Source organism: Alligator mississippiensis, chromosome 2 (assembly GCF_030867095.1).
Source record: "Alligator mississippiensis isolate rAllMis1 chromosome 2, rAllMis1, whole genome shotgun sequence".
In the NCBI taxonomy this organism is placed as follows: Eukaryota; Metazoa; Chordata; order Crocodylia; family Alligatoridae; genus Alligator; species Alligator mississippiensis.
This window is the reverse complement of record NC_081825.1, coordinates 76,592,962-76,609,862: the sequence shown is the minus strand read 5'-3', so window position 1 is coordinate 76,609,862 and position 16,901 is coordinate 76,592,962. Positions and strand designations below refer to the sequence as shown.

The window sequence follows — 16,901 nt, the reverse complement described above, 5'->3', positions numbered from 1 at the left end:
TATCTGAGTTGTGTAGGCCAGTATAATTTTCCCTATTTCATGCACAATGAGGTAAATAAAGTGTCTTTTTGAAAGTTCTGAAAAACGTGTTTTTCAACCTTTTAGAGCCACATTGATAGCCCTGCACCTTAGGCTCATGGCACTCCTCAGAAAATGCCAGCTGTTAGTTTTCACTTGTTTCTTGACTATGGAAAAATAATAGAATAATTCTTCTGTTGTCAAGAACTCGGATCACAACAGAGCAGAATGTCTTTAAACACTGTGGTTTAATTATCTTCAATCTCTAAATTTACGTTGTGAATCATATTTATACACATAATAGTGCTAACATTGTGTGCTACCTCACAGCACCCTTGAAAGAATCTCAAGGCACCCGAGGTGCCTCAGCACCACGGTTGAGAATCACTACTATAGAGAGTTTAGTGGCAGGTTGGGTTTTAAACCCAGTATATTGGTTTCTGTCATCTACTCTAGCTACTGAACATAGTCCTTTCTTCATTTGCCCTTAAGGTCAGAAAACCTGCAGTTGCCTAAGAAGGTGGCCTGTTTCTTTGACACTGTTCAAAGGACAGGATCTGGCTCTAATAATTACTTGTTTGTTCCATCCCCAGTATTTATATATGGCTATTTTTATTAGAATTACATGATTTGTTATTTCCCAAAAATGTATTTTACATATTTCTAGTCATTGGCACTATGGAAAAATAAGATCATTGCAAGACTTGTTCACTTTGAGCCTTAAGATGAAAGGGGCTGCATAAATACAAAGTAGCTTTATATATATATATATATATATATATATATATATATATATATATGCATTTCATATTATTTGTAAACTATACATGAAAATATTTCTTAGACCTCCTACCATGGTTTTTGAATGTTTCCTGTAATTTATAGTTGCATTTAATTTGAGCATTGGTTAACATTTATCAGAATAAGGTTTTGTCATCTTTAGCATTCACAGTGCAATGTGGTTCAATAGTCCTTTACTATGATGAGCTTTTTTAACTGTTAAGCTAATACCGAATGTACTAATTAGTATTATAAGAGAACAGATAGTTCCTTTTAGTGAAATACATTAGCACTTGTCCTTTTTTGAAAAATGAAAATAGGATTTTTCATTTCAAAGCCTGAAGAATATTTGTCATTTTACGCAGCTATACATAAACACTTGAATTGTGAAACAGTGGTGGCAACTGGATGGACATGCAGATCTGGTTTAGGTCAGGAATAAAGCAAATCTTATGATATCTTTGTGTCCTCAGACACTAAAGACACCAAACTAACAGCCTGATAATGAAATAAATTGCACTGTGAAAGTTGTGCTTTGTACTAGAGCTGCATTAAAGTAGATATGGCTTCTATTGATTAAGTAATTCACAGTCTCTATTGTACTTGTCTTTGTATGTTCCATCTCTATAGAATACCTCTGTTTATTAGAGGGGAAACTGAGATCCAAGAGCAGAAATTATTTGCCCAAGGTCACACAGGAAGTTAGCGCATGAAATTGAACCCAGGTTCCAGGCAGGTGCCATGACCAATGGATCATGTTAATTATGACTGACACTGTGTAGCAGATGCCTAGTTTTGGAAATGGTATTTAAATGCAGAGCCCTGGAAATTATTCTTACAGTTGTTCTGAACAAAGCTGTAGTACACCTGTCCTGGTACCAGCCTGTTCCATTTATGTGTCAGTTAGAACTGTCATACATTTTTTGAAAGGAAAATGCTTGTGTCTGCCATGGCTTTTGGATCTCTTTGTAGCATATTATAACAATTTTAATTGCTTGTTTGAAAATCTTGCACGTGGTTAAATTGTTGCCCTCTTTGTGAAAGTTAGAGGATTTTTGTCTGTCTTTCAGGAATGCAGTTGAAAGTGAACAGAAAATAAGAATGATGGAAAGCCTGGATGTATGCTCTCCAAAATTCAGTTTCATAAGAGCAGAAAGTGAGATTAAGCAGCAGAAAGTCCGCATGTTATGTGATGTGTTATTGGATCAAGCAGTGTTACCTGGTGTGGGAAATATCATAAAAAATGAAGCTCTCTTTGACAGTGGTCTCCATCCAGCTATTAAAGTAGGTGAAATATTTCAAGGAATGTTCTGTAATTCTCTTTTTGCAGGGAACATAAACGCAAACAATGTTTCATTTTTTGTGGGGAGGAAAGTTGTTTTCGTCTGAATAATTCTCTCTCTCCCTTCTTTAGTTTTCCCTGTCCTCAGTTCTTTAGACCCTCCTGACCCCTACCAGTTGTGCTTGCTCATCCTCCTCCATGGGAGCTAGTAGGGCACTCTGGAGCCTGTTGGCACTGTTTATGTAATGGTTGGTAGAATTGCTACTGGACTAAGTAAGGGTTGTGCTTGCTACATCTGCAACTCAGATGCCTTCTTAACCAAGAATTAATTTAATTTTGAGATGCTGACCTTCTGTTTTGCACTGTTATTCAACCATGAAATCGCCAAGCCAAGCAATTATAAAGCAAATTAATTGGCAGGTAACGACAGGTACATTTTCCTTCCTATGGACAAAATATGTCTTTGTTTTAGCTATTTTAAATTTCACTTTGCCTTCTTATATTCAATTACTTTTGTTCCTCACACTTTTGTTGGCTATATTTTTTCCCTTGTTTTGTATATGCCAGACCTCTTCTGATATGAGGATCCAAACATGGGGGGGAATTCTCTGTCTTTCAGGAGGAATCTGCTTTAATAATCCCTAAACAATCTTAGATCTCATGGATTCTTAAGTAAGACAAGGTTGGTCAGAGAGAGAGAGTGATAATTCCAGGTCAACTGAATAAAAATCTTTCTAGCTTTTAACTATATGAAAATTAAATCAAAATACAGTACAAAATTAATGGGGACGCATTTCGGATTTGAGGGATAGCTCATCTCAGCCTGACCCTAACCTTGTAGGTTAGACTGTAAGCCTTTGCTTTAAAGCTTACTGTCCACTCCTATACTGGGTGTAATTAACCCTCCCTCTGCAGTCCCATTTTTTTTACCACTGTTTCAGCCGAACTGGCTTAGTCTGCTACTGAGTTTTGATTCAGGACGCACTCAAAAAGCCTGCAATGTCTACCTGCAATGCCCTCCACTCTGGCAGAAGTTACTCTGCTTCTTCCAAGTGGAATAAGGCTTCTGGCATTACCCAGCAAGACTGTTACAGAGACTCCTACATCTTGAGTCAGCTGCTACAGTTCATTCTGTCACCTTCCTCAGATACATTTGGTAGCCTGGTAGCACAGTTGCTGCAATGTAGCTGCATATGGATGTGCACATGCTTTGGAGGCAGAAAGCAGCTGCTGCCAGAGCTTTTGGCAGCAGACGCAGGTGAGTATAGATGTAACCACAGGTTATAATCAGCGTTAGTTGTACTTTGCTGTGACTTCTGCAGCCAGACTCAGTTTTATTGTCACTTTTTATCAATGTTCGTTCAGCAGGCTTAATAAAAATTATGCCTAAACACCATTCCAGCTGCCAGAGGCTTGTCTGCACTTTGGTTCCCACTAATTTTAACTTTGGTTTAACTGAATTGGTGGTGAATTATTTGGGGTAAGTGTCCCCTTCATAGGAACAGCTCTAAAATGCAGATGGTTCTTTCTCTTCTGCAGGTGTTTTGTTCACTCTGTCTGCCTTTCTCACAATCTCAGCCCTGCAACTTCAACAAAACAACTTTCCATCTGATAATGAAAGTCAGGTTCATATGTGAAAACCCTTTGCCCTTCAACTTTCTCCCCCCTAAATTACAGGGTAAACAAAAATGTCTTGTGTGTCCTATGGGTTAATAAATCTGGACTCTGGGGGTGCAAAGGAGAAAGTGCATTTCAAAGTTCGGGAACCTAGCAAAAATGCTGCTAGCTACTCTCTTCTGATTAAACTGAGGAGCCTTTAGCTCAAGTGTCTCCATGGAGATGTCACACAGGAGAGGAGCATCCTATCTGATAACAAGGTTCTAAATCATTTAGGTCTTTCCAGGTTAACAGCAACATCTTAAAATCTGCTGTGAAACCAAGAGGCAACCAGTGCGGATAACTACCTGAAATAAAACCCACTCTACTCTGCCTCTATTGGGAACTTTTAGGTAAACAGGGAAGCAAAATGCTGAAATATGGTACCTTCCCCCCAAACCCACCCAAAGAATGAGGGAAAGTGGCACAAACTAAGATGCTGTAGAGCAGTAAATAATGCAAAAGAAGAGGAAAAATCAGATACAGGACACTGAGCACCTGTCTGAGTTTTCTCTTTGTCTGTGTAAAGTCACTGTTTTAAGTCACTTCACTAAGGTTTCTCAGTGTATTAATGTTGCCTTAAGAACTAGGGGGTTGCTGGTTTTCCTCCCAAATAAAGAGCAAACAGCAAGGTTGATGTTGCCTTAAAGTATGCTTCAGTTTTCTCCAAGCGAGCGCCCAGTTACCTTCTCCTCCAAGTGAGCACCCAGTTAATTCTTCAATAAACCAGTTTTATTGAACATTATAAAGTATTAATTCCAAGCATGTATATAGATATAATCTTAACAGTTTTAGTAATCTTAGCAAGATATAATCTTAGCAAACAGTAATTGTATATTACCAGTATCACACATCTTGAGAGCTGGCCAGACATCCTCAGGGGAGGCTGGTTCCTTGAAGGGAGAGCAGATGTTTTCAGTTCTCAAGCATCATTGGGGTGGGGGAAGAGGATGCTTCTTCCTTTTGTTCAGGTAGTAATATTTATAGTCCTTTAGTCACGTAATTACCAATTAAGTAACTTTCTGTTTTTCATCCTCAACCTGAATTATGTCTTCACTTTATCACTGTTTTTCCCGTTTCCTGGTACCAGAAGCCATCTGCTCCAGATATGGGTAGAATGCTCCTTAGCAAGCCTTTTATCAGACTCTTGCAGGAAAAACAAGCTACATCAGACCCTTTTTTCTGTAGAAAGCAGGTTACACAATTGCATAACTCTGTGAATCTACTCTTAGCTTACTTATGTCAAGGCTACTTTAAGCCTTGCAGACCCAAGGGAAAATTTCAGTCCTGTCAAGCATCAAGAGGCTTGACTGGCTCCGCATTAACATTGTAGAAATTTACTATATCCAAGTATTGCCTTATTCGCAGGTTTGTCAGCTGACAGATGAACAGATACACCACCTGGTGAAAATGACCCGTGATTTTACTCTTCTTTTTTATAAGGTAAGGACAAGAATTTCTAAGAGAGCAGCCTCTGAACCTTTCCACCAAAATATATAATCCATATATAGCCGTCTAGTGGAAATGGTAAAAAACAGAAATGCTGTAAGACAGTGTGTTAGAAGTGGAAATTAAGTTTGGTTTATACACTATTAAACCCACCATTTATTAGAAAGTAAATAAGGGGTGAAAGTCTGCAAGCAATTGTATCTATCCTTTTTTATCTATAACATTGTTGAACAGCAAGTGCCTGGATTTTTAAATAGCTTTTGACATTTCACAACTAGTACCCTGCAAGACCATGTCCATGTGTATGCATATAATCAAATACTTTCAAAATAATAGGCTAAAGTTGGAGTATTAGGTTCATAGAGGCTACATGGGAAATAACCCTGGTGAGAAACTAGTTGACATCCCCAACTGATGGGTGGAGGGATGGTTTGGGGATTCTTATCAGGGGATTCTGCTGGAGGGGCTGCTCTTTCTTCTTGTTTAGTCTGTAGTTCGTAGGTGTTTGATAAACTTGAAACTAGCCATTTGGCTGATGAAAGTTGTTTGGAAGGTGCTTCTTCTTTCTCTGCCCAACCCTACAGCATCAGTAGTTGTCCTGTTCTTCCCCAAGGAACACTCCAGTGTCTGCTGGCACCTGTTGTTGCTCCTTTAACTTTCAAAAAAGTTGGGATACAGTTGACCCAATTTTTGTCTCTTTTACATCCCTGTACAGGGATATGAACTACAGCACTGAAATGATCTAATATCAAGTATATTTTTACTTGGTTAGTACCCGTTAAAGATACAAGGACTAAGGATCAGGTCCTGTTCCACTCTGTTCAAGTCCCTGGAAGACCATCAATGCCAAAGGGAATGGGTCCTCTTTGTTCTTATTGCTTTTTGTGACTTAGTCTTAAGGCTAAAATAGAAATAAGTAGATATATTAACTTCTTTCCTGGAACTTGAACATGGTGAAATAGGACCATGCTTTCTTGCTAATAGGTGGGATAAGTTGAAGCCTCAAGTGTCTCTGGATAGTTGCATAGTTTCCCAAAGATGGTCCTGAATCATGTTTTGAAAGTTAGTGTCACAACTAAGAGTTGGAGTCGTAACTTTTTAATGGAGGGCTTCCACTTTGCAAGAATAGATCATATTAATCCCTTTATTCAGTAGTGTTACTGAGGGGGTTGATACTGGCAGCAGCCCCAGGTGCCACTTATGATGTGGGAGGGTGCAAAAATATCTGCCACTACAGTGGCCGCTGGTTGCTGCAATGGTTACAACGGCAGCCAGTGATACCCCGTGCGTCCCTGCTGCCCTAAGCATGGCCATGGTTGCGTGCATGCATGTGTGTGCTGAATTTAATGCTCTTGGTGTTTGCTAGGCATGCTCAAAGCATACATATCATATTGGCCCCCTTCAGTGATTTGGGTGCCACTATCTAGTTTCTCGATGCAAATGGGACTTAGGTAGGAGTTGCCTAGCTCGTCAAGGAGGGTGTGGGGAGTGGGGAGAAATACTGGTGCCTAGAGAATTTATAGGTGAAAACAGAGGTATCCAGTGAGATTGGTCACCTCCTGGATTAGGAATATTTCTTTGATTTTTTTTTAGCCCTTAATTCTAAACATAGAGCAGAAAATCAGGAAGAACTCAACGGAGAATGAATAGTTAAGTGTATTAATTTATGAATGAGTCAGAGACAAAGACAATAGCAGAGTGTGACTGTTTTCAGTATTGTTTCTTAACATTTTTATCTGCATAGTTGTTGGTTTATGTGTGTGCACATGTATAAATATTATTTAAAATTGTGAATTTTCATTGAAAGATCAGGAGGACTAGAATCAGATCAAATCTGTACTTCAAAATCTCATTATAAATATGTTCTGTTTTAGTGCCGCAAGACTGGATCTGCACTCTATAAACATTACAAGGTATACAAACGTCCAAACTGTGGCCAGTGCAATGGAAAGATCACTGTTTGCCGTCTAGGAGAGAATAACAGGATGACATACTTCTGTCCTCAGTGTCAGAAAGACAAGCCTCAGCTTGTTGACGTAAAGTATGACATTTGCTTTCAAAACCTTTAAAGTATGGCTTTGCTGAGTGTAAGTGCCGATTGTGGAAGTAACGTACTCTTCTTACTCAAATAGTTCTGATTCCTTGGTGTATTCAAAAGTGTATGTTTTGCTTCCACTGTGGGTTTTTTCCCTCTTGTTCTGTTAGCAGTTCAGAGGCAGCTCAGTTGAGAGAGAGAGAGAGGAATTAAATTTCTATTTGCACATCAGAGCTGTTGACTAAATTCCAATCGGCTTCAATTATTAGTTGAATTCCATTTCCAACTGCAGATTCAAACCTTGAACTTTTTTGAACCTTCAGCTGTTAATCTGTATAATCTTGTGAATTATACAGCTGCTTTCTCTTAGTCTCCCTTCAGCTGCCCACCTGTTTTCCTTCTTGCTTACTAGAAGCATCCTTAAATTAGGTCCCCTTGCTGCAAACAATTAAACCTGTATTTATTTTTACACACCAGTTGCAGTGCTCTCAGTGAGATTACTGATGTGTGTAACAGTATGCACTTTGTAAATCTTCATAGGGTAGGGGGATTAGATTACAAAATTCTTGGTTTAAGAACTGTCTTCCTACAATGGGGCCCTGATCCTGACCAGACTGCTGGATGCTACTACATCATAAATTGTTAGATGTAATTTATTGGGAATAAAGGAGCTGTCCAGGTATTATTGAGAACAGAATAAGAAGTCTGTGAGGTTTCGTATTTTGACCTACAAAATATTATAATTGATGCTGATGGGTGAGAAAGTCATGTGGCAATAAAAAACTTTAAATTCTATATTCCTTACATGTTCATAACAACTATCTAGCCTTACTATAATAGATTTATGTTTGATTTAATTTGGCTTTGCAAAATCAAGAAAAAAACCCAAAACCTGAAAGTGGCTACTAAAGTGACTAGTGACTTCAGGTCTTTCAATTTATAGGTGCCAAACTTGTTAACATGAAGGGTGGTGATTTCTAGAAACACTCTGAGCATGGATTGTCAGAACTCTCTTGCACTTTTTTCATAAAACTGAAAAGAAATGCGTACTTGTTACTTCTGAAAATCCTGGCCTGTGTTCTTATTTAATATGTTATCATTTAATAGTCTTTTCTTAGAATCTTATAGTAGAAAGGGATTTCAGGGATCATATTATCTAAGCCCCTGTATAGCTGAAGGATTTGCTGTTTCCAAGCCAGTGGTTCTTAACTGTTTTGAAGTCTAGGCACTCCTCACTGAGCTCAAGCCACCCTTCCCCAATTTTTTTAATTAAGTGGCAATCGGTTAAAAATCTATATATTACAGTGATTATCTCCTTGCAGAAGGGCTGGACACAGGGGATGAGGAATTATCTGCTTATCTCCTTATGCCTGGCTTATCTCCTCACAACTTGCTGCACCCTTCAAAGGATCTGGTGGCACCCCAGGATACTGCAGCATCCAGGCTGAGAATCACTGTTCTAAGCCATCCTATACAGATGCCTACACGGACTCTTCTTCAAAGCCTCTAAAGAAGGAGATTCTATAACTTCCTTAAGCAGCTTGTTCTATTTTCCTACTGTTCTTGTAGTTAAGAAGCTTTTCCTGAGCCTTAATCTAAATTTTTCTTGCTGTTGTTTGGACCCATTGTCCCTGTAGTCTAAACCCAGAGACTGTGCTTGCAGGATGTTAGGTTGAATGGCTGATAACTGGGGGTAAGTTCATGTCTTTGGTATTCCTACTATTTGGCACGAAAGAGTATTTGGTACAAGGATGAGAAGGACAGTCATGTATTTATGCAGTTTGGCTGCTTGCAGATGTTAAAAACAAACAAACCAACCAACCAGCACTTTACTTTAAACTTGGTGTGCTTCCATGTGGAGCCCATTACACACCCTGAAAAGGCAGTGCATTAATTGGACCCAGTTCACCCAACATCTGTATAGATCGGGTGCTTTAGTGGGGCTTTTTTGGCATTTTTATCTAATAGCTGATTGGAAGATTGTGGGCTTAACTGTTCAACAGTTCTGTGGGTGGAAAACTGGCTGCATAGTAGGACCCAGAGAGTTCTCATGAACAGATCTGTGTCGTCCTGGCAAGAAGTAGCCAGTGGTGTCCCCCAGGGGTCCGTGCTTAGACCGGTGCTTTTCAACATCTTTATCAATGATTTGGATGTGGGGGGGGGGGGGGTGAAAGCTTGCTGGCCAAGCTTGCAGACGACACCAAGTTGATGGGGAGCATGGTCATACCAGAAGATAGGTTGCAGATACAGGTGGACCTGGACAGGCTGGAGAGTTGGGTAAACTGGAACCAGATGAAGTTCAACACTCAGAAGTGTAACGTGCTCCAACTGGGGGCAAACAATTTCCAACATACCTACAGGTTCGGTGGCGAAAATTTGACTTGTACCACAGCTGAAAGGGACCTAAGGGTGTAGTGATCGACCATTGTATGACCATGAGCCAGCAGTGCGATGCTGTGGCCAGCAGGGCAAACAACACGCTGGCATGCATTAACCGTTGCATCTCATGCAGCACTAAGGAAGTGATACTCCCACTCTAGTCCGCACTGGTGAGACCACAGCTGGAGTACTGCATATGGTTCTGGGTGCTGAACTTCAACAAGGATGTGGAAAAACTTGAGAGGGTGCAGAGAAGAGCCACCCATATGACCAGGGACTTGCAAGACAAGCCATACGAGGACAGGCTGAGGGACTAGGGCCTCTTCAGCCTACAGAAGAGAAGGCTGAGAGGGGACTTGATAGCAGCTTACCATTACATCAGGGGAGTACATCAAGAACTCGGTGAACAGCTGTTCACCAGGGCACCCCTGGGAAAGACCAGGAGCAATGGATACAAAGTCCTGGAAGGCTGCTTCAGGCTCAATTCCAGGAAAAGCTCCTTCACAGTCAGGGTGTCCAGACTGTGGAATAAACTCCCTCCAGTGGTGGTGAAGTCACCTACCCTGGAAATCTTCAAAAGGAGACTGGACAGTCACCTCGCTGGGGTCACTTGACTCCAGTTGTCTCTTCCTGCCTAGTGTAGGGGGACAGAACCTGATGATCTACAAAGGTCCCTTCCAGCTCCTAACAGCCTATAAATCGGCTTTAGATATATGGGACACGATTCCCGGATGGTCCTTGGGAAGCGGCCGCAGTTGCATGTCAAGTGGGGCACCGGGTGGTGACAGCAACCCAGACACGCTCAGGAATGCCAAATGTGAGGGGGAGATAAGCACCACAGACAATGAGGTGTGAAATAAAATTTGATATTTACTTACAGAACTGTCGAAACAACTTGAAGGGTGATATAACTTGGAGGCGATGAACTATATACAGCAGCAAGGGACAAGCGGTGGGTAGCGGGTGAAGACCGCAGTATACAAGTACGATGTCTGGTTGGGACAAAGTACAGGGCATTCCGGATTTGGCAAGGCAGTAAACTATAATGCTCGGAGCGACCGGAGCAGCTTCTGCTATAGACCTAGGGGTCTGACCAGGCCCCAAGACAGGTGATCAATCTGCCTTGAGAGTCAGAGCCTGGGGACCACGCACCGAGGCGTGCGGTCCCCTATATAACTTTTTTGGCCAATCAGGAAGCTCCCCTGATGGTACATTCTGGAACCCATGGACATGCTGGCCAGCCAGCCATGCCCATTAGGTGGTCTTTGATTGGCTAGACCACAGGTGATCACGCCCTGATCACGCATCGCTCGCATGTTGGGTCAAATTGCTGATACACTCCGCCACTGCATCACTATTTACAATGGTTGCGGCACTTAACACTTTGATACAATAATCTGGCGGGGTCATATTGCTTGTTGACAAGATAAAAGTGCGAAAAAGCCCCGTTGAAGCTGCTGATCTATACAGATGCTGAAGAGCCAGGTTAAAGCAACAGGCTGCTTCTTCCAGTAAAGCATGGGTTATGTTGTTTTTTTTGTTTTTGTTTTCTAAATATTTGCAAGCAGCCTTTATGTTTGGACTTTACAGTGAAAAAGAAAAACTTTTGTTTTAAATGAAAGCCTTTGAATGTGCAGAAAAGTTAAGAAACCTCTAATTTTGCTGCACTCTAAGTGTGGGATATGTTACATTTTTTTTTTTAAATGTTTCTTATTTTTCTTCCTGTGGATTTTGCCGAGATTTTACCATTTGCATGTTATAAAGACAGTTTTAGTCTTTTACCAGTTTTGTTAGCAGCTCTTTTTCTGCTTGTTAATTTGGAAAAAGTGAAAATACATTTGGTATGACAGCAGGGGTAAAGGGTAACATTTTCAGAAAACACCTTGCTTTCATTGAAGCATCTGAGAACATAAGTCATTCTTTACCCACTGTTTTCATTAGGATAACGAAGCTTTAGAGAACACTTAAATTCCCCCTCCATCAGGCTACACCCCACCTCCCAAAGATCTTTGCTAAAGATTTAAAATCATCTTTGAGTCCAGATCAAATGGAAAATTCCAGCATAGAAGACAAATATTTTATTGATAAATTTCTGAAAATATAAAGCAAGGGGTTTTAATTAAAAGTGTTTTGAAATGGGCTTGAAAGAGAGTGGTGTTCTTGGGTCAGGTAAGAGGGAAAAGATGCAGGAAGAACTGCTTTATTTTCCCCCTCGTACCATCCTAGAATAGACTGATATGTAACTTTCAAACAACAGTAAAAGTGCAGCTGTATAATTGTTACTTGCAATAATATTGTTTCTCAAGTGTGTGTTTTTTCTCTAATACTTGGAAAAAGTAGTAAAAGAACAACATTTCTCTTTTCTTCTAAGGGTACTGTTGTGCAAGTGTCAGATCATACAGTGTTCTATCACTCTGTATATTCTGTTGGACAATCCCTTTCCTAGAATGAAATGCATCTACTTCAAGTGTCACGGTTTTCATATTTTAAGGCCAAAAAGAACCACTGACCAGTCTACCTTGACACGCAAGTTATACAATTTTATCCAGTAGTTCCTGCATTGAGCCCAGTAACTTGTGTATTTGGACCAGTTTACAATATGAATAAAATAACTTAAAACACTTTCTTTTACCAAGTCAAGCCTATCTTGAACCTTTAAAATTGCTAATGAAATGAAAACAGATCTGGTGAAATATACATAGAGATATTTTAGATTCTGTTAGATGACACAGACTGTAACAAATCCTAGAATTACATTCCTCGTTGGTGACTGACTGGTAGGATGTATTCTACCCAAAACTAAACCCCCTTCCTCCCTACCCACCCCCATCTCTCTCCATCCCCTGGCTTGGGGGAAAAATTCAGTATCTGACAAATTCAGAACCCAAACATGTTACAGCGTAAGGTGTAACAAGGCCTTATGGGAGCACTGCAGCAACACTTCCAAATTAAAAGATTTAAGCTTTCACATGCACATACGCACAGATGCACACACACAGTTTTGAGAGGAATTTTTAGACAAGTTTAATCAAGTCTGTTTAAAAAAAATATCCTTTTGTATTCTGTCTGTGGCTGAATTGGTTTCCCAGAATTTAAACCACTTATCCACTTATGCCTGATTAAGTAACATCAGGGAAAGAAAAGAGAGTGTTAAAACTGAAACTTGTAAAGGTAAACAACTCTCACCCTTCTCAAAATTGATATAAAATAAATGTTTATGTACATGTAATACGGTAGCATGTTCAGACTGAGTAATGAAACTAATCCTTCCTGACAAGTAGTAAACTAATCCTTCCTTCCTGGTAGTAACTATTATTGTAAACAAAGTAAGTGCAGCTATAGTAATGGTAGTTACTTCTAATGAAAACAATTGCACATCAATTTTCTGGATGTGAGTTAAGAGTTCCAACTTGGCTGATCGATCGGCAATCAGGAATGCGGTACCTGCAGTTACAACTGAAAAAGGATGGGTTTGATTTATCAATGCTCCAATTCTGAATAGGTTACTAAATGCTAATGATTTCATCAGTATTCTTGAAACGGGTATAAAAAAACAATTTCTTCTATATTTTTTTTCCCCCCTTTTTCAGTCATGTGAGAAAAAGATCATGCTTTGTATGGGCTGGATTCTCAACTATTGGCTCTTATTACAGCAGTGTGGACTGCTGTACACCAGTGCGATGCTTATATTAGTGGAAGAGAGTAAAGAAATCAGTTAGGGCATGAACACACACAACAATTATAATGGTTTAAATGTTGTTTAAACCTGAAGCAGCCAGACATACAAGCCTGTTAAGCTGGTTTAAAGCCACCTAGAATTGTTCAAAAGTATACATGGAAAATCTATTTTGAATTGTTTCACTGTGAACTGATTCAGTGTTATGTGTGGCCACCAACCGTTCTGTGACAAGGGTCTCCTGGCATCCCACACTGCATCACTCTCTCTTTTCCCTCCCCCCTGCCCTGCCCTCACTGCTTCAATTGGCTACTCTGGTATGCAGAGAGGACTCTCTGATTCCCTTTTTTCCTCTTATTGACACTTTTAATCAGTGAGCACCCCTGTGCTGCTGCTTCAATGAAAGCCATCTTTCTAACAACTAATTGTGTCCTCACTCCCTAGGTAACTGCAACTCCTCATGACACTTCACTTCCTGCCCCGCAAACCTAGAAACTAAAAATCATGGGCCCAAGCAACTCTGGGGCCTCCTCTCCCCACCCCTTCTCCCAGTCAGGCAAGCACACTGCAGACTGTTGGTTGCAAACTATTGTAGTTTATTGAATTCATGTTTAGGAGAGAAGGGAACATAGAAAACCCCAGCCATAGGTGACCAACCCCCGCTCTGCTCCAGCCCCATCCCTACAGTTAAGCATGTTGGAATGGGTGCTCACTCCCACCCCAGCACTTTGCACGGTTGTCAACCAGTTCCCATTTAGTGACATTTTGAAACAGTTTGATTTCTGAGTGGTTGCACCTTTACATTCAATACTCTGCCACCAGCTGTGCTATCTTGATCAGTTTGGCCTCTCTAAGCCTTAGCTTTCTCATTTGGTTATTCATTAATGAGGACTCTGAAAGGGAAGAGCAAGGAGACTGGAGACTGGAGCAAGGAGACTCCCACACCTCATTCTCAGGGTTGCTTATTGAAAAGGGCAGGGGTTTGGAGCTGAGAAAAAGGCGAGGACATCCAACTGTAGAGCAGAGTGGATAATAATTAACTATTATTAAGGCACTATGAGATCTTTGACATGCCATTTTAGTTTGAGTAATTCTTATATTTATTAGCTATTCACTATTGAGGAGGAATTGCCCTTTGGGTAAAGGAAGAATCTAACTCTAATCTTGACATTCTGTCCGAGCTATGATAGGCAGCTGTAATACAGGTACTACTGTTCTCCAGCCCTGCGTCTCCCAGCACATATTGGTGCAAGGCAATTTGTAGAAGAAACTTCACAAAATGTTAACATCATTTATTTTTGTTTCACAGCAAACTGCCAGCTAGAAATAGCCTAATTGGCTGGGCATATGGCAGGGGGTCATGTTCTAATGAACATGTAGCTCAGAAATCTGAAGAAGAGTGGACGTGTATGCTCTGTACTCTAATAAACAAGCCTTCTGCTAAGTTCTGTGATGCTTGTTTGACTTCAAGGCCTGAAGGTAATGAAGGTTTGGGGTGTTTGTTTTGTATTCTATTTACATAAAATGTTGTGGGAAATGGTATCTTGTAGGTAAATTGAAAACCTTTTGTGCTTTTATTTGTTTCATGGTTGTATTTTTAACTTTAAGACCAAACTTGAAGGCCAGATTTTTGGAGGATGTAACGTAAATGATAACCATGTAAACTGCATGCTTGAATAATAGCGTGTTTAATTATTTAACATGGATGCATACATGTGAATTTCATACACGAGTGATTTAAATGACCCTTTAAAGTCTAACATATCACTAAAATCTGATTCTGTAAAGTGCTGAGCATTCTCATAACTCCCAGTGAAATCAGTGGAAGTTGGACACAGCTCAAGAAGCCCCAGGGAGACAGGTTTCCCCCTCTTACAAAGAAGCCCCATGGCACAGAGAAGAAATGTCAGGATGTTTCTGTCATTTCTTCAGTTTTCTAGTGACAGGCCATGTGATTAGAAATGTTAGGGAGTCCTAGCTGGATGCCGGAAAAAATTCTAACCCCCAGAAATTCTTACCTTCAGAGAAGGGATAACTGTGGGCTCTAGTAGTAAATTATCCAGGTAGCTGGGGTTCTACTGGAGTCTTACTTCTTTTGGCAAGATCTCCATGAGACTGCTCAGTAGCTGCTATGGAGGGGACCTAGAGAGAGGGAGAGAAAATAGTACATATTGAAATAAATATCCATCTATTTGGAAGCCTATGCATCAAACAAGGAGTAGTGAAGCAGAAAGCAGATTTCCCTCATCTGGTGTTTTCCAGACCCAGTCCTTTTACAGATCCCTGTATTGGAACATTGATATAGGGGAGAAAGAGAATCCTGCTTCCAATCCTTCATGTTAAAAGGAAGGACTCAGCTCAAGAGGCAGGCTCAGAAATCTTTGGATTGTTATGGGTATCTCAGGAATCTTCATTGTAAGCCCAGGCATTGTTTTTCAGGGCAGAAAAACTGCTTACAGTACAGTGGTATGTGCCATTTTTACCTACAATACAGACCTATATCTGTTGCACTACACTATGCGTAATGAATTATTCAATAAAGCTTTATTTGGCAGATTTCAGCAACTTAATGCATTATTCTTCAGTCCTAATGTTTCATAAACTTGAGATAGAATAGATTATTTAGAGAAGAAATCATACAGCTGAAAAGGATGGATGTTCCTACTGCATCCTGTATTCCATGCCCCAATATTAAAATTTCACTGAGTTTAAGTACATCATTCAAAGTGTGTATGTCCAAGAAATTGTCTTAGCTGATTAGGGAACTTTTGACACACAATCCCTACAATATGTCTAAGTTGCCTACTCAGTTTAAAAATCTCAGCCATGGTGCTGATCGCTACATTTCTACTAACTTTTAAACACTTTTAAAACTTCTAGTTCATTTCACATGTCTTTGTGTAGTGAGGAGTAAAATGTGTTACTCTCCTGTGTCATGCTTAGCTGGCATAACTTTCTTTCCCCAGGCCAGGAAAGAAGAGCATGTATCTGTAGATAGCACAGATTTCTGTAGCCAGTAGAGGCTAATCTCACTGGCAATTTTCTTTAAAAAATCCCAGTGCCAGGAATCTGAATGCCTTAGTCTGTCCACAAATTCAGATTTGCCAATTAACTTCTCTCCTGGAATTTATACAGCCATCTGGTTTTCTAAAACATGCAGCAGTTTCTGTACAATAAAGGCTCTTGAGCTTAGTTTTAGAACAAAATCCTGATTATTCTGTATCTTTTTTTTCCATCTCAATTGTGCAGCTCTAAGATGCCATCAAAGACTGAGATGTGGAGTTTGAGGATTTAGTTAATAACTTTGTCTACAAATAAAAAAAACAAAACATTTTTATGTATGATTTTCTTTGTATTTCAGGGATTGGTATGAAATGTGACTTTTTAATGGCTGGCTTTATTTGGCTTTTTTTATGAAGCTTGAGATTACTGTTCTGTCCCGGGAGAGAACGGGGGGAAGGACCCCGAATAAGAAAAGAAAGTTATGGGGGACAGAACGGACAGGAGGGGGAGGAAACAAATATAAAAGTTAAAACAAGAAAAAACTACTCACCCACAACAGGAGCCGTGGCACAGCGGGAACAGGGAGAGAAGCCCGCACAGCTCGTTAGCCATGTCTTTATTCA

The 16,901-nt window shown here is 40.2% G+C and overlaps 1 protein-coding gene across 1 annotated transcript in view; it reads left to right on the top strand.

The window, feature by feature from the left end:
- NEIL3 (nei like DNA glycosylase 3) overlaps positions 1 to 16,901 on the top strand; it is a 63,214-nt gene that overhangs the window by 34,026 nt on the left and 12,287 nt on the right. Inside the window, exons 4-7 of the mRNA XM_019481359.2 lie at positions 1,869 to 2,082; positions 5,105 to 5,179; positions 7,060 to 7,226; positions 14,585 to 14,754. Of these exons, the coding sequence (XP_019336904.1) occupies positions 1,869 to 2,082; positions 5,105 to 5,179; positions 7,060 to 7,226; positions 14,585 to 14,754 (626 nt within the window). The remainder of the gene's footprint in view (positions 1 to 1,868; positions 2,083 to 5,104; positions 5,180 to 7,059; positions 7,227 to 14,584; positions 14,755 to 16,901) is intronic.